The 22,587-nt window shown below is 35.9% G+C and overlaps 1 protein-coding gene and 1 long non-coding RNA gene across 6 annotated transcripts in view; one reads left to right on the forward strand and one right to left on the reverse strand.

Moving 5' to 3' along the window:
* ODAD2 (outer dynein arm docking complex subunit 2) overlaps positions 1-22,587 on the forward strand; it is a 185,109-nt gene that overhangs the window by 75,298 nt on the left and 87,224 nt on the right. For all 5 annotated transcript variants that reach the window (XM_073229029.1, XM_073229027.1, XM_073229030.1 and 2 more), the window contains one exon: positions 9,251-9,365. In XM_073229029.1, coding sequence (XP_073085130.1) covers positions 9,251-9,365 — 115 coding nt within the window. The remainder of the gene's footprint in view (positions 1-9,250; positions 9,366-22,587) is intronic.
* Positions 9,214-22,587, reverse strand: part of LOC140847776 (uncharacterized) — a 32,226-nt gene continuing 18,852 nt past the window's right edge. Inside the window, exons 2-3 of the long non-coding RNA XR_012127939.1 lie at positions 11,652-11,764; positions 9,214-9,346 (exon numbers count right to left, since the gene is read on the reverse strand). This is a non-coding gene — a long non-coding RNA (uncharacterized lncRNA). The remainder of the gene's footprint in view (positions 9,347-11,651; positions 11,765-22,587) is intronic.

The raw sequence follows: 22,587 nt of genomic DNA on the forward strand, positions 1-22,587 counted from the left end.
TAAAATGCTTTTTCTACTTCTATGGAGAGGATCAGATAATATTTCTTTGTTTTATTAAGGTGAATTAGAGTCACTGATTTTCTTAAGGTTGAGTCAACCTTCTATTACTTGGGTAAAATCACTTATATTACTTGGGTAACATACCCTTTTCATGTATTCTTTGATTTTATTTGTTGGTATTTAGTGTTTATATTCATGATGTATATTGATTAAGTTTTGTTTTCTGTAATATTTTTGTCATTTTAGTATCTGGATTGTGCTGGCCCCATAAAGCAAGTTGAGAGATAATTTTGCCTCTTTATTTCCTAATAGAGTTTGTGTAGGATTATTCCTTTCTTAAGTGTTTGATAGAATTCACCAGCAAAATCATCTGAGCTTGGAGTTGTCTTTGTGGAAAGGATTTTTGTTGGTAGTGATTTAATTATTTTCATTAAAAATTCAATGTCTTTAGTAGATACAGCACTGTTCAGGTTTGCTATGTCTTCTTGGGTTAGTTTTGGTAATTTGTGTTTCTCAATGAATATATTTGATTTAAATTTTATCAGCATAAAGTTATTTATAATATCCGTATATTATTATTTTTATTTTATCACCTGTACATTCTATAATGATAGTAATTTATGTTATTCCTCTTTTCAGTCTCTCCCTCTCTGTGTCTCTTGATCAGTCTCCCTCAGGCAGCTCAAATGTTTTTTAGAAACAAAACGAAAACAAAGAATATGTAGCAGAGATCACATGTTGCCTACAAGGCCTAAAATGTTCATTATCTGCCGCGTTACATAAAGTTTACCAACCATTGCTCTAGTGATTTATCATTATTCATCTTATTTTTATTATTTTATTTACTGTACTAGAATTTCTAGTTTCTTAAAGTAAAGGCTGTGATCATCAGTATTATAGGTCAACTCTTCTCTAATATGAGCATTTAAAGTTCTCTATTTCCAAGTACTGTTCTAGCTCCATCCCCACAAATATAAGTTATGTTTTTCATTTTTATCCAATTCAAAATATTTCTTACATTTCTTTGTGATTTCTCTTTGCCTTTCTGGAGGATAACTAAGCCCCAGGTAAGGAGAGGAAACTTTTATAGAAGAATGCCAGCTAATAAATAAAATTTTTTAAATCACTACAACTCCCAGTACAGTGATTCTTTTAGGAAAGGATAACTTAATGGATGCTAAAACTTTAGGTAGTGGGAAGGTTATTGGGACAGGATCTTCTCACAGTGATGAATTGTGATGAAGATTGTTATTTACATAAAATGGAAAGATACATCTTTACAATGGAGAGACATGTAGTCATCTGTATAATTAAATGACCGAATGTAGCGCCACTGAAGAGTGGGACAACAGGACATTATGAGCCTCTTGATGCGTTGCAATGTGAAATACATAGCATCACCTATGATGTATTTTGCCAAAAATATATAAATTGAATCAAACTCAGATTTTAGTTCTAATTTTCTGTTCATAGAAAACACAGATATTAGAGGGAAAAGTTAAATGACATTTTGAGGAAGCAATGCAGCAACCTCAAACTGTGGGACTTTCTACAAGACAACAGGTCTCATTTTTTTTTAGAATCAATGCCATAAAAATGTTCTAAAATTAAAGAGACTAATAAGACATATCAAAAATACAGGACATGATACTTGTTTTAAACCAGATTTTGTTTGTTTCTTACAAAGCTCTAAAGAAGCTTATGAAAACTATTGGAAATATTTTGATCTGAACTGGATATTTGGTGATATTAGGGAATTGCTTTTAACTTTCTCAAATGTGATAATAGTACAATGTTACTGTAAAGGATTGCACATATTTTTAAAAGATGAAAAATTTTAAATTTTAGTTGTGAATTATGACACCTCTCCCTTGCAAATGGTTTAGAAGAAAATGAACACACACATTGATAAATGATGCAAATAGGTTAAATTTTGAAGATAGTGTCTATTGGTGTTAATTTTGCTATTTTAAAAGACTCAAGTATGTCTGAAAAGTTTTATACTAAAAAGGGAGAAAAAAATAAAGGTGAAAAAGAAAAGATTTTTGCATTTAATAGAATAGTTAAATTAAGTAGCCTATGCAGGTGACTGGTATTCTCATGATCTGTTTAATGGAAATAGAATTGACATAACTTTTATGGAGAACAGTCTGTTGATATCTATTAAAATGTAAAATACATCAAATCCTTAGCAAGCTATTCCAGTTCTCAATATTTATCTTACAAGATAATCAGTGCATTGCAAAAGGATAAAAGATGGCCTTTAAAATGTTATTTTTATTATGCAAAACTAGAGAGAACCTAATTTCAATCAATAAAGGATCAATTAAAATATTGGAGTGGTATATTGATACAATAAGACTAGCCATTAGAAAATGACTAAAGTATTAATATTCACTGTATTCATCAACCTGAAGCAAACTCCCTTATGTATACTGAATTTGAAAAAGACAGACTATAAAACACCACATATAGAACCATCCCATAATGTTGTGTATGCACATGTATTCTTAGAGACCAGAAAATTCTTTACATTGATGATTACAGAGACTATGGAGGTGAGAAATTTGGGTGATTTTTTAAAATTCCCTTCTTTATGACTTTTTGTGTTACTTTGATTTTCTAACTGAGAATTTATTAGCTTACTAGAATTTAGTAACTTGAAAAAATCTCTCATGGGGGGAAAATAGTGCTTTTGAAAACTGTTAATTAATGTGAGTAGTAAGTGAAAAAAGAAAACAGAAACAAATCATATTTATCACATGATCCACTGAAGTGGTTCCCTATTGTGCCCATATTCTCTTGAAACTGCAGGACATAAGCAATACATGCTGGTTCTGTAATTTTGTTACAAGCTGACTCTTGCCATTGTATGCACTGCAAATTTTTTAATGAACCCTAGGCTTCCGGAATAGGAATCCTTTATCTTCCATTCACTTGGAGCTTTCCAGGTCTGTACCATTTAACTCAGCTGACTCCTCCCTCTTCCCCGAGCTCACCAACCCCAGTGCTCAAACTCTACTGTGCTTCTTGGAGTCTCCCAAACCTGTTGGCCATTTCATGGTTCTATCTCGGGCCCCTGCTCTGACTAAGATGCCTCTTTACTCTGTCCACCCACTTTCTGGGACTTGAAACTCCTTATTCACTTTCCACAGGCTCTATTACATAATTTAGATATTCCCGGTGAAGTCTACATAGCGGCTTAAACAACCTTAAAATATGAATTTCTTGCAATATTCTAAATGTATAATACATATTTTTACCTAAATTAGACCACATGGAGTGTCAATGCAAGTTTACATTACTGAATGCAAATCCAATTTGGATTGTCTTTTCTACCTGTCCTGGTAACATGGTACCCATACACTCAAGTGAGGCTATATGCCTGGATAAAATTGGAAGTTCTTGGTTCAATAATTTATAGTAAATTTTTACTATATATTAGTGAATTTATAGTGTACTCTAAATAAATCTTGACTTAGCTGAATTACTAGGTATAGATAGAATTATAGATCAATCTAAGGGTTTTTGAGTATTTATCAGCCTCTGGAATGAAACTAATATTGAGTATCTGCTTGTTATTATATTGCATATGATTAAATTATGGGTACTAATATCCTGATTTTAATGAATGAGGAAACTCAAGCTTCAGAAGATTAAATATTTGCTCATTATCATGGTTATAGTTGTAGTCCTGTGATTTGAATACATGGATACATAACTATCTAGTCTATGCTCTTTCAATAATATCAGGCTGCACACTTAGGCAGGCACTGACGACTCTTAGATTGATCCCTATGTCTATTTTGTTAAATCACAGTCATAAAACCCTCAAATTAAGGTAAAAAATGTAAGTTTATCCAGTAATAATTTTCAATGTCTAGGTATATGAGGAAAGAGTTAATTTTACTACTCAGAATATTTGGGGATATTCATAGTTACATGAGACCATTTTTTCAAAATTTTTCTTCTGCATCCAGAAGGGAAAGTAGAATAGGTGTTTTGTCATTGTGGTGACCATAAATATTAACATTTTTGCTGTTGCCTTTTGCCGTTTTGGGCAAACCTTTGCTCACCTGCCTTTAATGTGCTCCTCTAAATCATGTGCACTTTATTCATAGAGGAAAGAAAAGAAAACTATGTTTCATCTATTATGCAACCCACACATTATTTATGCAGAGTCAGTTGGCCACTTTACCTCTGTTTCCTCATTGATAATTAAAGTGTTGGAGTACATGTTCTCGAGGCTCCAACACTACTATTTGATGAATGCAATGATGACTTAGTAACTTTCATTGAATGTTTTTTAAGAATGACTAGTTCTCCATGCCAGGGACTGCACTAGGCACTAGAATACCCTTCCCAGTAGCCCCTTGGCTTGCTTCCTACCTCAAATGTCACTGTTTCATTAACAGTTTCATTGTATCCTTGACACTGTTGCATTGACTTCTTCCACCATCCATTTCCATCCCACTATCCCTCTCTGTTTTATTTTTCTCTAGTTACTTTTCAACATTTCATATGATATATAGACCTCTCTTATGTCTTTTCCCAAAAGAATCCCATGAGAGCAGGGATTTCTGTTTGATTTTGTGATGGAAAAATCCCAAGTGCCTTAAAATCTGCCTGGTACATGATAGGCACTATCCCTTATTTACTGTAATAATGAACAATTTTTCTGAGAAAAAGTTTCTAGAGCTTTTCTAATCATATTGCTTATTATAAAAAAACTGTCATCCTATTGTACCAAGGCCAAGGAATTTCGGGACAGGATATAACCTTTCCAGAGGCTGTCAATTTATATTTTTCTCCAAATTTGGTCCCCTATAGCCTCTTTAAAATAATACATAGAGATATAAACATAAAAACTTTGAGAACTTTATTTAAAAAGTACAATTATTTTCTAATCATAGTTTCTCAGAGGGATTTAACTCTGACATCCATTTATGTTTTCTTTGTTACTGAATTCCCAAGTTGGTTCCAGAACCTATAGATTTCAGTCGCTTCCTTTAATGTGGTTTAAGAACATCATGTTCTTTTAGGTTAACCACATTTAGTTTGAGCCACAGTCATAGAATAGTATTTATCACTGTAATTTTCAGCAAACATTGTGAAATTTCTAGAATCATGCAAAATTATGGTTTCAAAATAAATGTATTGGCATTGCCAGAAGGAAACTCTACAACCTTGTCCATGCCCGCTCTGTGGGCACAAACTCTTCCATTTGTTCATATATGTGCCCTCAATATGCAAGCAAGCCAGCCAGACTTCTTAACAATCATGGCAAACGTTATTATAACAAAAGAAACAGAAATGTAACAAGCTGCTGCATCATCTTTGGTTTGTTTGGGTTTTTTAAATAAGCGGAATATGAATATGTATTCATCCTTCTAGAACTGTTATTCTGCCAGCCACATAGCTTGATTTCCATGACATAGTTGAAGATTTTGAAAACATAACTGAGTTCTACTAAAATGTCAAAGAATTAATGGAAAAACTCTACTGATAATAAAAATGGGAAGTGCTAACATATTGCTGGGGATGAACTCAAAGTAAGATGCTAATCAGATTTTTTTAAACTTCCCAAAAGGAGACAGACTCATTGCAATGGACAGTGGTAAGGTAATACCACCAGTAGGCCCATCATTGTATATGCCAAAAGCAATAAAAATGTAAAGAAATTCTGTGAAAATGCACTTTGAACTTAGAGACTTCAAATGAAAACTTGCTCTGCTGGTTAGATTTAGAATGTGAACTTTGCAAGTATGAAGTTCATATGAGTAGATTTGTGTTGGGAGTAATTTTTGATTCATTTGAGAAGGAGTAAGAAAAGACTGCTTCAAGTCCACTTAGCCAGTACTCACTGGCTGCGGTAGCATGCCTCAAGCAAGGCGGGTAATATACAGTTAGTGCTGTCAAGGAGATTACACAGTAACTGGGAGATAAGATACACACATTACTACAAGGCAAAGTAGTGTGCTATGAATGCCAGAAAAAGAGACAGCAAAACTCCAAGGAAGCTTAAAGAGGCAGAAGCCAGATGATTTGTGGGAGAGGTTTTGTTATAGGCCTAAAAGATAGATTATTATAGCAGAAGATGGAGATGGCAAAGGCTTATAGTTGGGAGGATTTCTGTGGCCTATGAGACATACCACTAGTGTCTCCCCTATATGCTGGAACCCCATGCACACATCTATTGTAACATTTATTATAATTGATTATCATGATCTCTTTATTCTGCTCACTAGTCTAGTCTCCTGAAGGACAGTAAAATCCTCACTATTCTCAGATTCTGTATTTGTGAATTTGTATCCTTGCTAAAATTTGTTACCCTGGAATTAATACCTACAGCACTTGTGCTGTCATTCACAGTCACGTGCAGAGCAGCAAAAAGTTTGTCACCTTCTGCCCATGTTTCTAGCTGAAAGTGAACCAGGCTATGCTTTCCCTTCTTGTTTCAACTCTCACACTGTAAACAACTGTCCTCACAGGCTACTTAGTGCCATGTTTTTGCATTTTTGTGCTTTGAGCTGGTGATTTTGCTGTTTAAAATGGCCCCTACACATAGTGCCAAAGAGCTGTCTAGTCTATTGTTCCTAAGTGTGAGAAGGTTGTGATGTGCCTTACAAAGAAAATATGTGTTGCTAAGCTTCATTTGGATCTGAGCTGTTGAGTTATTGACCGTGGGTTCAATGTAAATAAATCAATAATATATATTAAATAAGGCATCTTTAAACAGAAACATGCATCAAACAAGGTTAATATTGATCAGTTGATGAAAATCTTCTGATCAGAGGTTTTCAAGATCAAAACTTTTTATTTCCTCCAGGAGCAATGGTTCAGCATTTACTAATTAAGTTTTCAGTGACTTTACAGAACATAACTACCCTGAGGAACAAGAATTGATTGTATCTGTTATTTCTGTATGCTTAGCACTTAGTGTTTAGTAGATGACCAAAGTTTTATGAGCAAATACCTGAAGATAGGGGATTGAGAGGAATAACCCACCTCATGGGGATGTTAAGTACTGAGTTCAGGAATTGAGCATGCAGCAATTCCCATGTAGACAATGTGAAGCCATAGAAACTTTTCTCCCAGAAGTGCTCTCTCTCTTGTGAACTGCTCAACAAGCACTGATTGCATGTGCTAGGTGGTGTGATGGGCAGAATGAATGTCCGTGGAGCCCTGTTCTCAAGGACCTAAGGTGGAATCGCTAAGAGGTCCTTCAGGGAGATTAATTTCACAGGAATTCACAGGATGGGTTTGAACTGAGATAAGTTCAAGATACAAAACCAAGTTATGCAACTACAGTAGCTTGATAGGAAGTGGTGCAGACCAGGATTAGGGTGCCAGCCAGAAGAGCAGGCAAGTAGGGGCAGACACTCTGTTACAGTGTACACATCGGCAGTAAGTGCTCTGGTAGAGAAAATGAGGGAGGTGAATGGAACAGAATTAAACTCTGAAGTTTGCTTTCCCTGACTTGTTCATTCCCATGATTGCAAATGTTCTTTAATAATATTTTCCTTATTTAGGCTTATTACTCTAGTCTGTGCTGAGTCTTTTAAGACATCAATAATGAGTCACAATCCTCATCCAGTTTAACTAAGCAGCTGATGAACTCCTTTGGGTTTGGGGCCAGGGTCGGGGACAACAGATCTAGTTTTATGATCAATAGTGAATTTTTATAGTTAATTGTGAAATTTTGCCCAGGGGAGTCCACTTTGAATTATCTCTATTTTTTAAACTGGAAATGTGTGCCATCCAAATGACTTCCACTCTAATGACAAATTATGTTCAGCCTTGTATAGTTAAATAATGGAAATTTTACTGCTACATTTGCAAGATGGCAGGGCAGACCTATAGTTTCATTGAGAAACTGCGTGTGAAAAAAAAACACAGAGATACGCAAGGATCAGCATTAATTATGTTTTCAGTGGCATATGTAAAGCAGTAAGCATTTTTAATGCTTGTAAGTAAATCCTTCATTGTGAAGTGCTCAGTGTCTGTCTTTACAGTTTCCATAAATTGAGAAATAAAACACTTTCTCTCAGCAGGGTATTGACAGAAAGCTTTAGCTTTGGAAAGGTATTTAGTTAAACTTTGTTTAAAATACTTTCTCAATGCACTTTTTCTTATTAAAAATCATTTTTAAAGGGACAGTTTATATCTTACTATAAGCTGTTTGCATTACCAATTGTTTTATAAAGTTATGCAAAAAACTGATATCTTACTTGGAGTCTTTGAAATAATACATTTTTTTCTCCTGGCAAACTCATCTCAGATAATCAAGAAATGTAATTATTTTTAATGTGAAATTTCAAGAAAGAATTTGAGTGGCATTTGAAGCTAGCAGTATTTATTCTACTTGTGGCTAAATACTACATGTGTTTAAGTTAATGCGAGATTAAACGTCAAAGGATTTTTTATGTTCTTTATCTTTTTTCATCTGCTTTGAGTTCAACATATCTTTCTGAACAAAGCCATGCTTGTGAAGGATACTCAGTTTTGTTTGCCCTTCTTCTCAACTGCAAGTACTCAGTGGACCTTAATGTGAGGTTACACTCCCTGGGCTGATTGATATATAAACAGAAGACAGATGGTGTAGAGATGGCTCTGATGATAATTCATTTTTCAGCTAGTCATGAAGATATTTTGATTACAGTGTGTTTAAGTAATTATAACACAGTCTGCTATGTCAGTCTTGCTGGGAAGGGAGCACATGGAAAACAAGTTACGTGTTATTCGTGCCCAACAAAGGATGCACTGTGGTGTAATGATTTTAATTCCTAATGCTAGATTAGGACTGGGGGAGTTTAAAGTATGTCATACAGTAAGGTAAGTCAATTAAACATAGAACAAATAAAAAAGGTAACTTCACAGTTGTGAGGCATAAATATTTGTTTTGGAAAGTATTTAGATGTTCTATGTGAAAGAAACCAGTATTTTTACATTTAGGTAACAGTTTGTGTACAGCTACTTAAAAAATAACTTGGCTTGATTTTAAGTGTATGGGGATTGTAATTATCAAGGAACTTGCTTTCTGTGTCATGAATTTAAAACTGAAATCAGAGAGCTGGCAATTCAACAGCATGTTATATTCCCACTGTTAATTGAAGTTTTGAAAAAAAAAAAACTCAAGCAAAATGTAAAAAGGAAAAAAATAATGAGAATTGTGTGGATAAGCTATTTAAGCATTTTCATTTTTACATGCTACTTACAGTTTATACCTCTTTCTTTGGTTTCACAATAGGATAATTGATCGCTTGGATGGGGTTCGTTTGTTATGGTCCCTGCTGAAAAATCCTCACCCAGATGTGAAGGCCAGTGCAGCTTGGGCCCTCTGTCCCTGCATCCAAAATGCCAAGGTGAGAATAGACTGCAAATCAACCCATTCTAGAATCTCTAATACTGTATTAAATAATGTCACCATGGGTCTGTAATTGCTTTTGACTTATATTTGACTTATTTGGGGTCAGATTTATCAGTTGTAAAAGTGCTGCACATTTTGTGCCAAAGTAATTTTTAAGCAATATCTTTTCCTGGTCAGTTTTTAAATGCAAGATGAAACCAGGCTAAGATGGCAGGGCTTACCAAGTCCTACCTGCCTGGTGCAGTTGCCGGAAGCACCCCTGGTTAGTCAAGGTGAAGAAAAGTTGACTGTTCTTATCTACTTTTGGAAGCAGAAGACTGTGACTACAAATAATCTTGTGTAATAAGTGAATAGTGAAGTATACTAATAGTAGAGGAGCCCCATTACAAACGGGTTAATAGAGCCCTTTTTTCATAAGCAAAAAATAAAAATAAAAACAAAAACATCTCACATGTCAACCTACAGGAAAAACCACAACAGGGTGATAGTAGAGTCTTACCCTATCATACAATGCAGCAGTGAAAAATGAATGTATTTCAATAATGTATTCATCAATATTGATACATCTCATAAACATATTAAGTATAATTAAAAACAAGTTTTAGAAATAGATTACTATAATTTCTATTATAAGATTCAAAGAAATTTTTTCATTGTAACATTTAAATGATATTATTTAGGAAGAAGCCTATTGGGGAAAGATCACACACTTCCTTGAAGGATGTATGTACCAGTAATTGAACTAATCAACCCAGTCTTTCAATCATAAATATGAACAACTAAGGATCACCAAATATTTAAGGAACATTACTAGTGCTAAAGACAAGCCAAGATTTATAAGCAAAACTAACTTCAGAGGAAATAGGGATAGTGAAAGGAACAGAATATAACCTGAAATTTTTAATATTTATATCCTCAGAATGACCCCAGGAGGAATAATAGGCCCAAAAAGGCTGTTACAGAAAAGAAATATTCATAGATTGAAAAAAGGGTTTTGGAAATTAAAAATATATGTGGCAAAACAGTAAATTTAATATAAGAGACAGATATTAGGGTGGGTATGACCATGTATTTATCTGGGAGATAGAGTCCAGGAAACTAAGAATGTAAAGTAGAAGTAGAAGAAAATAGGACAAGAAACACACAAAAAGAGAGCAACTGAAGGGAAGAAATGGGCATTTAAAAAAAAAAGAAGAGAGGGAAGTTTCTGTTATCTGAAGTGTTGAAGAAAGATTCTAGACTTCAGATTGAAAAGATCTACTTAGTGCCAAGCAGGAAAAACAAAGTCATCTACATATAAACACAAATTCAAAGTTAGTGTTTCCAGAAACTAAAGGAAAGAAAAAAATTACATGAGAACCAGGTCACACCATTTTAGACTTATTATCATTCACAATAAATTCTAAAGGAAAAACTGGAACAAATCCTTTACTGTCTGTAGAGGAGATATTTTTTATCCCAGCATTCTATATCCTGCAAAACTAACATTCAAGTGAGTGCAGAGTAAGAAAAGAACAAAGACATTTTTCTTTTAGAAAAGTCAGGACTCAGGAAGCTTTTCACCCATGAACCATTTCTGAAAAAAATTATTTTCCAGCAAAACAGAAGATTCTAAAAAAGAGAATAATATGACTTACAGAAATAATATTGAGCAAATGAATCATTAGAATTTATAGCTGAATATGAATTTGTGTTGATAATCTAGCTTTCAAATTTTATCAAATTATTAAGAAAGAATTTCCTTAAAAATAATGGGGTAAAATAAAAGCAGATGGTATTATCCCAGTAATGATCTTAATCTAAACTACCATATGAGTCAGAAAACATGTTAGGTTGTCGAAAGTAATAGTTAAAAACATACAAAGGTTTTACTTTCCCTAGAGAAGGATTTATAGATATTGGTTTAATTCTCAATCATTATGGAAAATATAAATTTAAATATAGGATTTAATATTATCTTTGGTGGGATACCACTTTGCATAGATAACATTTCTACTTAGTACTATTTATTATGTGTAAATTGTGTCCTTTATTCTCATGGATTTCAACTCCAAATCTGCCTATTTACCTATTACTAACTTTAAGTGTCACTCCAATGTTTTCATATTCATTATTCCTGCCCAAGATTTCTGCCCTGAATATCCATCCATCCAGCTGGTCTCCTGTGCTTGCCACCTAAACTGAACCACAATCAAACTTTAAACACAACCTACCCTGTCTATCTGCTAGCCCTTGGCCTCAAGGCCTGTACTAGATCCAAGCCTTCATGAAGTACACCTACTTGTTCCATTTCTCTTGAGCTTCTCCTGCCTTCTGCATGTTCTTCATTCCTACCAACTCTGTGTCTTGAATTCTTCTCAAGAAGAGGAAATGCCACACCCCTTCCTGTTACTCCTGAAGGAAAGACAGACTCGTGAATTTCTCTGCTTGTTCCCTTCTCTTACCAACTGCTCTCTCCTATATGCATCACCACTTAGGTGACAAACATTTGAAGGGTTTTAAACAAGGAAGAGAGATGAGCAGGTTGGCTAATTAGAAAATGTATGACTGGGTGATTAATGAAGCTATTACAGTGATTCAGATCAAAATAATTAGAATGTGCCCTAACACAGTGGCAGTGTGGTCAGAGAGGAAGTCACTACAAGAAATAACTGGGAAGTAGAATCATAAATCGGTGCATGACTGGATGTTGGCTTGTGAAGAAGAGGTCAAGAGAGATTGAATTTTTGTTTTTGTTTTGTATTTTAACTTTGTCAAATGAGAACTAGTAAGTTGATGAAACATGGAGAGAACAGGACTCTGGGAAAGATGGATTTGTTTTCATCCAAGTAGAGATATACAGTTATTTGAACATACAAATCTGGGTGTCAGTATTGAATTCTGGCCTGGAGAAGTATGTGTGGGAATCATCAGCATGTGGAAGTAGCTGAAGTCTTGAGGTTAGATGAAAGGCAGAGGGAGTGGAGTGAGAGGAGAAGGCCAGTGAGGAACACTAGGGAGTGATGAGAGAGTCAGCAGAGGGTGATTTCTTCAGAGCCAAGAAAGGAAGGAGAGTGCTCAACAGTGTATAACTTGCTGCCAAGAGGTCAATTACCTTAAAAACTGAAGAGTACATTAAATATGGAAATTAGGTGGTCATTGGTCATAGACATTTCACTTGAAAGGTGAGAGCTGAAATCAGATGGCACTTGGGTAAGGAATGAATTAAAGAGAGAAAATAGATATAAAGAGGATTAAAAGTTCTTCCTAGAAGCTTAGCTGTTAAGTGACAACGTGAAATTTGGAAGACAGCTCAGTTTTAGGAAATGATTAACATGGGAAAGGCATGACAGAGAGGGAGAGGGTTTGTAGAGCAAGGAAGGAAGGAAAGGAGGGGGGAAAGGGAAGGAAGGAGGTAGGAAGGAGGGAAGCAGAGTTCTCCCTGCTCCTTAATCTTAGAAGCATCTTTGCTCTAAATTGTGTAAAAGTCTGTTGTGCCAAGCAAAAGGACTGTTCTAGAATGCATAGTTCCTAAGGGTGAGTCCAGTGAGAGCTAAGTAATTAAAGGACATCTAAGATATATAAATAACAGGGAGTTGTTTTAGTCAGGTGGCTGCTGCAGAGTTGTAAACCTTAAGATTTATATAAATATGCATATTGTTACATGTTCAATGTGCAAATTTTAGGAAGTAACAAAAGGACTTTGAGTTTTTTTTAACCACAATTGAAATAAAAATTAATTAAAACTAAGTAAATGAAAAAATGTACCAGTCATTTCAGCACTTGGAGATAAGCATTATTGAGTTAATAGGCTGTTTTTCCTTAAAGATGAATTGAGACTCTGATTCTCTTCATATGTTTTTCTCTACCCCTGTCTAATTTTCTTGGCTGTACAGTATTTTATTGTATGACTGTATCATAATTTATTTACCCAATTAAATTTCCAGTGTTAAAGAAGAAAGAGGTTAGTGAAACAAAAATTTATTTGAGCTTTTCTAAAAGAGAAAATAAAGTTACTTCTGACATACTGGTAGAAATTCAAGCATAGTTTCCAAGGGATGTGTTTTATAATTGACATTTTGTCATAGGTTAAAGGGCAGTGTTTTTCCTGGTGGTACCTAAAATAATAGCGCATTTTACAAACTGCCTTTCAGATTAGGCTGAAGTAATAGGGGTAAATACTTGTAAATGTCTTTATGCATGGAGATTATGTGTGCTTGAAACTTTTTGGGGTCTCATGTGTCTTAAATCACTACCCAAAAGTTATCCTACTTGATTATATTCAATGTAGCATTTTCAAGTAGCATTTTGTATATTCTATTACTTTTAGGAAAATTGAAATTATTTCCTAATAAGATTATACATTCTGAGGGAGAATAGAGCAGGAAATGTTTTTGTATATGTTGGGCTTCCAGGTTGCAGTAAAATAATGAAATCAGCAGAGATCTTGCCAGGTATTTTGGCCCACTCTTCCCATCTCCTCCCCACCCACCCCATTCAGGTAAGTTAATTACTCAGCTTTCTAGGAAAGATTACCTTTAATTTTGTAAAGAAAACATTTCCACATTTTTTTCACATAAGATGCTTTTGCGAGTCATTTTAGACTTAATAATTTATGAATAAGGATTATTCATTATTATAGGATTTGGCACCACTTTGAAATAAATTAACTCACTTTTCTGGATTAATGGCATGGACAGTAATAGCTAAGAGCAACACACATGGGAAGACAGCACAAGCTACAAGCCATGTCTTCAGACAAGTTACTGCTCCTTCAGGGTCCCTGCCACATCTGTCAGGCATCATGAAACCTCAGTGCACTATGTATGTGTCCATATGGAATGGATACGGTGAAATGTCAACTGTTCCAAACAGATGTTATCCATTTTTTATACTGTTAACAGCATATATATTAGAACACATTTTTAGATCTATCTTTTAAGAAAATGAGATGTGAAAATGAGTTACAGTGAAGGTATTATATATTTCCTTGCTGGGAAATATTTAAAGCTACCTATTAGTGACTGAGCCAGGTAATGAAGTACTAGAATCAAAGACTACAGTAATGAACTGTGGGATAATTGTGGGACAAATAAAGATTCGGGAGGCAAGTTGCTAATGTATTTGGCTTGTGATTATTTTGTTTTGCGGTACATAAAACAAATGGAGTGTGGGATCTCTGTATTTTCATCAGTAGACCAGTGTCTCAATTAGAAAGCTTAAAATTTGCCTTCATTTTGGAGAAGGTATGTAACAGTTTTTGGTAGCTAATCAGTGGGAAAGAAAATGTACTGTTTCTCATTTTAATAATTATCTGTTCATTCTTTACATGATTGGAAAATCAGAGTGTGAAATGTGAGTCTGTTTATGATCTTACATAAAACTTGACAGAATAGCTTAGGCAGGGAATAAGCGTCTTCGATTTAAAAACTACTCAGTGTTCTTCAGCATATCAAGAACTGAAGAACAGAGAGCTGAACTAAAGTGAACTTATTACAAAAAAGTTCACTGCATATTTTTCTAAGTAGTTTTATTTAAAAGTGAACTGTTTATGGCATTTTCTGTGTTAGACTTAAGAAAAGTTTGTTGTTTTTTCTAATTAAGACAGCTAAAAAGGATAGAGATTTTAAGATTTGACCTCTGTGTTGATGTTATCTAGCAAATTTCCTGAGCTGTAAATTTGGATGCAGACAATTAACTGCTTTATGAAAAGTGTAAGAGACTTGTCAATGGAAATGAAAAGTTATTCCTCTCAAGCTAAATGATCAAACACATTTTGAGGGGGGAAACAGTGGTTGAACAGGTGCTCACTGTTATGAAGTTGGGTGATGTAAAGAATGCAACAACTTAATCTGGTGAAAATTCATGCACTAAATTCTGTGTTCTTAAGAAAAAAAAAACCTGCTGCAGAAAAGTCCACTGAATTTTGTGCTTAGGAACAATGAGATATTGAACAATACAGGAACTCATATAAAGAATGCATAATTGTGTTACATCACTTATAATTACTCTAATGCCTTTTGCCAATATTTGCCAATATTATAAGAATCATTTTCCTTCTTAAAATATCATTGCAGTTTTTAATATTTCTCTTTATGAACATTGCCAGATGATACTTAATACCCTAATTCTATTTCATTTCATTAATGTTTTAAAAGTTTTTATTTTGTTCCTTGTTTAGAAAATAATGTCTGGTTTTGAATTTTGATCTTTGGAGGGAAAAAACCTCTACTGATTTCAAAACCAGTGGCCTAAGGATCAGCTCCAAACAGAGTAGCCAATCAGAGACATTTGAGAATGATTCCCCAAAAGAGAAGAGAAAAAGTTCATTTCTATGAGGTTGGAACACATGCTTGGACAACATTAGCCAGGAATGTGGAGCACTGAGTGAAGGTGAGGCCAGCTTCCTGTCTGCAAGTGTGGCAGAACACAGCTGATCAAACAGGACAGGAATTTGCCATCACTCTCTGTTGAGCAGCTGCTGCCCTGTGAGCCATGCCCAGTCAGGAAATCAAGAGAACCTGGAGAAGGCTTGTGTAGGGGTGTAGTTTCATACTAAGAACACTGCCGCAAACATGGTATATGAGCTTTGTTTCGGTCATGTTAGGGCCCTAAAATGTACGGTTGTCCAGCAGTGTGCCAGAAACTAGTTTTTTTTTTTTTGCGAGGGCATCTCTCATATTTATTGATCAAATGGTTGTTAACAATAAAATTCTGTATAGGGGGGTCAATGCTCAATGCACAATCATTAATCCATCTCAAGCCTAATTCTCGTCAGTCTCCAATCTTCTGAAGCATAACGAACAAATTCTTACATGGTGAACGAATTCTTACATACTGAATAAGTTCTTACATGGTGAACAGTACAAGGGCATTCATCACAGAAACTTTCGGTTTTGATCACGCATTATGAACTATAAACAATCAGGTCAAATATGAATAGTCGTTTGATTTTTATACTTGATTTATATGTGGATCCCACATTTCTCCCTTTATTATTATTATTATTTTTATTTTTAATAAAATGCTGAAGTGGTAGGTAGATGCAAGATAAAGTTAGAAAACATAGTTTGGCATTGTAAGAGAGCAACTGTAGATAATCAGGTGTGTGCCTGCAGACTATGTGCTAATCCGAGCTAGACAAGGGCAATAAAACATCCACGGATGCAGAAGCTTTCCCTCAAAACGGGGGGGAGGGGGGTGAGGTCCTAAGTTTCACCACTGTTGTTCACCGATTTCTCACCTGATGGCCTCCCTGCGACTGTGCCTGTCTTAGGTTGTTCCCTTGAGGAATCTTACCCGTCTCTGGCTAACCAGTCATCTTCCGGGGCCATACAGGGAAATGTAAAGTTGGTAAGTGAGAGAGAAGCCATATTGTTTGAAAAGGTTAGCTTTTTACTTCTTTGCAGATTTATGCCCTGTGGCTTCTATGCCCAGCACTTGTCTTGAGGTATCTTTACCACCTGGAGGAATTATGATACTCGATAAATTCGATATGAGGCACGAATTCTATTTAAGGGTTGTAATTAAGAAGGAAGAAGAAAAGCTATAGAGGTAGCATATGGAAGAAAACATGGGAGGATTGATTATTTCTTTGACATATCTTCTTGTAGAGTACCTTAAGCATGTATAGGTTTTAAACTAATAACTAACTTGCGCACACATATTAACATAATAGGAATACGGTGACATAAACAAAGCAAATCTATAATTACTAGCCATCTCCAGTGAAGCCAAGAAAACCATTTAGGCACCCTAGGCATTTGTGAAAATTTGTCTATGATATGATGGATATTGTCCAACTGTACTTGAACAGTCTGAGAGAAATCAGACAAAGCAACCCATTTCTGGGATCTGTTCACATCCCATTTGTTCTTTTAACCGTAGATAGTCTATAGTCGTAAGATTTTGGAGTGCTACAACTTGCACCCCTCCCAACTCCTGGTTGAGTTCCAACAGTACAGATCTGGTCAAATTCGTTATCTCACTGTATGCACATGCCAGCCTAGACATCTCCCTCCTCATTCCTATGGCAAGTCCAGGAAACGGTGGGGTGGATGCAGCCACAACCGCAGCATCGTCCGGATCCCTGTGGAGGCTTTTTGATGATCATCCCCTGGCACAAGTCCTCCAGAGAGTGCTGATGCCGGAAGCTCCTCCTCATATCGTATCTTAGTTCATTTTCTGGGTAGCCAAGCTAGGCCTTGAACTTCTGCATAGAAACAAACAGACCCTTTGCCCACACTTTGACATGCCCTCTATACCACTGTGTAGAACTCATTGGAGGTCAGCACACAGGAGCTGCTTTTTTTTTTTTTTTAAGAGAAAGGCATATTATCAGAAAAGAGTACCTCCATAGCTGATCATCTGACCCCTTTAGGTGATCAACATTAAGGATATTTAAAGCATGTGTTAATCTTTGATTTACCAATAGTTTTAGCCTATCAAGGAGTAATCCCCCTTTCCTTTCTTCCTTTCTTTTCTTTTTTAATCTTTAATCTACACTTACATGAAGAATACTATGTTTACTATGCTCTCCCCTATATCAGGTCCCCCCTAAAAACCACATTACGGTTACTGTCCATCAGCATAGCAAAATGTTATAGAATCACTATTTGTCCTCTCTGTGTTGTATACCCTCCCTCCCTTTTCTCCCTCCCCCCAATGCATGCTAATCTTAATACCCCCCTTCTCCTTCACCCCCTTATCCCTCCCTGCCCACCCTTCCTCCCCAGTTCCTTTCCATTTGGTACCTGTTAGTCCATTTTTGGGTTCTGTAATTCCGCTGCTGTTTTGTTCCTTCAGTTTTTCCTTTATTCTTATACTCCTCAGATAAGTGAAATCATGTGGTATTTCTCTTTCATCGCTTGGCTTATTTCACTGAGCATAATACTCTCCAGTTCCATCCATGTTGCTGCAAATGGTAGGATTTTTCCACTTCTTATGGCTGAGGAGTATTCCATTGTGTATATGTACCACATCTCCTTTATCCATTCATCTACCGATGGACATTTAGGTTGCTTCCAATTCTTGGCTATTGTAAATAGTGCTGCAATAAACATAGGGGTGCATCTGTCTTTCTCAAACTTGATTGCTGCATTCTTAGGGTAAATTCCTAGGAGTGGAATTCCTGGGTCAAATAGTAGGTCTGTTTTGAGCATTTTGATGAACCTCCATACTGCTTTCCACAATGGTTGAACTAATTTACATTCCCACCAGCAGTGTAGGAGGGTTCCCCTTTCTCCACAGCCTCGCCAACATTTGTTGTTGTTTGTCTTTTGGATGGCAGCTATCCTTACTGGTGTGAGGTGATACCTCATTGTAGTTTTAATTTGCATTTCTCTGATAATTAGCGATGTGGAGCATCTTTTCATGTGTCTGTTGGCCATCTATATTTCTTTTTTAGAGAACTGTCTGTTCAGTTCCTCTGCCCATTTTTTAATTGGGTTATTTGTTTTTTGTTTGTTGAGGCGTGTGAGCTCTTTATATATTCTGGATGTCAAGCCTTTATCGGATGTGTCATTTTCAAATATATTCTCCCATACTGTAGGGTTCCTTTTTGTTCTATTGATGGTGTCCTTCGCTGTACAGAAGCTTTTCAGCTTACTGTAGTCCCACTTGCTCATTTTTGCTGTTGTTTTCCTTGCCCGGGGAGATATGTTCAAGAAGAGGTCACTCATGTTTATGTCTAAGAGGTTTTTGCCTATGTTTTTTTCCAAGAGTTTAATGGTTTCATGACTTACATTCAGGTCTTTGATCCATTTTGAGTCTACCTTTGTATATGGGGTTAGACAATGGTCCAGTTTCATTCTTCTACATGCAGCTGTCCAGTTTTGCCAGCACCATCTATTGAAGAGACTGTCATTTCCCCATTGTATGTCCATGCCTCCTTTATCAAATATTAATTGACCATATATGTTTGGGTTAATTTCTGGAGTCTCTAATCTGTTCCACTGGTCTGTGGCTCTGTTCTTGTGCCAGTACCAAATTGTCTTGATTACTATGGCTTTGTAGTAGAGCTTGAAGTTGGGGAGTGAGATCCCCCCTACTTTATTCTTCTTTTTCAGGATTGCTTTGGCTATTTGGGGTCTTTGGTGTTTCCATATGAATTTTTGAATTATTTGTTCCAATTCATTGAAAAATGTTGCTGGTAATTTGAGAGGGATTGCATCAAATCTGTATATTGCTTTGGGCAGGATGGCCATTTTGATGATATTAGTTCTTCTTAGCCATGAGCATGGGATGAGTTTCCATTTATTAGTGTCCCCTTTAATTTCTCTTAAGAGTGACTTGTAGTTTTCAGAGTATAACTCTTTCACTTCTTTGGTTAGGTTTATTCCTAGGTATTTTATTCTTTTTGATGCCATGGTGAATGGAATTGTTCTCCTGATTTCTCTTTCTATTGGTTCATTGTTAGTGTATAGGAAAGCTACAGATTTCTGTGTGTTAATTTTGTATCCTGCAAATTTGCTGTATTCCGATATCAGTTCTAGTAGTTTTGGTGTGGAGTCTTTAGGCTTTTTTATGTACAGTATCATATCATCTGCAAATAGTGACAGTTTAACTTCTTCTTTACCAATCTGGATTCCTTGTATTTCTTTGTTTTGTCTGATTGCCATGGCTAGGACCTCCAGTACTATGTTAAATAACAGTGGGGAGAGTGGGCATCCCTGTCTGGTTCCCGATCTCAGAGGAAATGCCTTCAGCTTCTCGCTGTTCACTATAATGCTGGCTGTGGGTTTATGATATATGGCCTTTATTATGTTGAGGTACTTGCCCTCTATTCCCATTTTGCTGAGAGTTTTTATCATGAATGGATGTTGAATTTTGTCAAATGCTTTTTCAGCATCTATGGAGATGGTCATGTGGTTTTTGTCCTTCTTTTTGTTGATGTGGTGGATGATGTTGATGGATTTTTGAATGTTGTACCATCCTTGCATCCCTGGGATTAATCCCACTTGGCCATGGTGTATGATCCTTTTGATATACTGTTGAATTCTGTTTGCTAATATTTTATTGAGTATTTTTGCATCTACATTCATCAGGGATATTGGTCTGTAATTTTCTTTTTTGGTGGGGTCTTTGCCTGGTTTTGGTATTAGGGTGATGTTGGCTTCATAGAATGAGTTTGGGAGTATTCCCTCTTCTTCTATTTTTTGGAACACTTTAAGGAGAATGGGTATTATGTCTTCTCTGTGTGTCTGATAAAATTCCGAGGTAAATCCGTCCGGCCCCGGGGTTTTGTTCTTGGGTAGTTTTTTGATTACCGTTTCAATTTCTTTACTCGTAATTGGTTTGTTTAACTTTTGTGTTTCTTCCTTGGTCAGTCTTGGGAGGTTGTATTTTTCTAGGAAGTTGTCCATTTCTTCTAGGTTTTCCAGCTTGTTGGCATACAGGTTTTCATAGTAGTCTTTAATAATTCTTTGTATTTCTGTGCAGTCTCTTGTGATTTTTCCATTCTCATTTCTGATTCTGTTGATTTGTGTTGATTCTCTTTTTCTCTTAATAAGTTGGGCTAGAGGCTTATCTATTTTGTTTATTTTCTCTAAGAACCAGCTCTTGGTTTCGTTGATTCCTGCTATTGTTTTATTCTTCTCAATTTTGTTTATTTCTTCTCTGATCTTTCTTATGTCCCTCCTTCTGCTGACTTTAGGCCTCATTTGTTCTTCTTTTTCCAGTTTCGATAATTGTGATGTTAGACTATTCATTTGGGATTGTTCTTCCTTCTTCAAGTGTGCCTGGATTGCTATATACTTTCCTCTTAAGACTGCTTTTGCTGCATCCCACAGAAGTTGGGGCTTTGTGTTGTTGTTGTCATTTGTTTCTATATATTCCTTGACCTCTATTTTGATTTGTTCATTGATCCATTGATTATTTAGAAGCATATTGTTAAGCCTCCATGTGTTTGTGAGCCTTTTTGCTTTCTTTGTACAATTTATTTCTAGTTTTATGCCTTTGTGGTCTGAAAAATTGGTTGGTAGAATTTCAATATTTTGGAATTTACTGAGGCTCTTTTTGTGAGCTAGTGTGTGGTCTATTCTGGAGAATGTTCCATGTGCACTTGAGAAGAATGTATATCCTGTTGCTTTTGGATGTAGAGTTCTATAGATGTCTGTGAGGTCCATCTGTTCTAGTGTGTTGTTCAATGCCTGTGTGTCCTTACTTATTTTCTGCCTGGTGGATCTATCCTTTGGGGTGAGTGGTGTGTTGAAGTCTCCTAAAATGAATGCATTGCAGTCTATTTCCCTCTTTAGTTCTGTTAGAATTTGTTTCACAAATGCTGGTGCTCCTGTGTTGGGTGCATATATATTTAGAATGGTTATATCCTCTTGTTGGACTGAGCCCTTTATCATTATGTAGTGTCCTTCTTTATCTCTTGTTACTTTCTTTGTTTTGAAGTCTATTTTGTCTGATATTAGTACTGCAACCCCTGCTTTCTTCTCACTGTTGTTTGCCTGAAATATGTTTTTCCATCCCTTGACTTTTAGTCTATGCTTATCTTTGGGTTTAAGGTGAGTTTCTTGTAAGCAGCATATAGATGGGTCTTGCTTTTTTATCCATTCTATTACTCTGTGTCTTTTGATTGGTGCATTAAGTCCATTTACATTTAGGGTGACTATTGAGAGATATGTACTTATTGCCATTGCAGGCTTTAGATTCGTGGTTACCAAAGGTTCAAGGTTAGCTTCTTTAGTATCTTACTGCCTAACTTAGCTCGCTTATTGAGCTGTTATATACACTGTCTGGAGATTCTTTTCTTCTCTCCCTTCTTATTCCTCCTCCTCCATTCTTCATATGTTGTGTGTTTTGTTCTGTGCTCTTTTTAGGGGTGCTCCCATTTAGAGCAGTCCCTGTAGGATGCCCTGTAGAGGTGCTTTGTGGGAAGCAAATTCCCTCAGCTTTTGCTTGTCTGGGAATTGTTTAACCCCGCCATCATATTTAAAAGATAGTCGTGGTGGATATAGTATCCTTGGTTCAAGGCCCTTCTGTTTCGTTGCATTAAGTATATCATGCCATTCCCTTCTGGCCTGTAGGGTTTCTGTCGAGAAGTCTGATGCTAGCCTGATGGGTTTTCCTTTATAGGTGACCTTTTTCTCTCTAGCTGCCTTTAAAACTCTTTCCTTGTCCTTGATCCTTGCCATTTTAATTATTATGTGTCTTGGTGTTGTCTTCCTTGGATCCTTTCTGTTGGGGGTTCTGTGTATTTCCGTGGTCTGTTCGATTATTTCCTCCCCCAG

This window comes from Manis javanica, chromosome 2 (assembly GCF_040802235.1).
Source record: "Manis javanica isolate MJ-LG chromosome 2, MJ_LKY, whole genome shotgun sequence".
Lineage (NCBI taxonomy): Eukaryota > Metazoa > Chordata > Mammalia > Pholidota > Manidae > Manis > Manis javanica.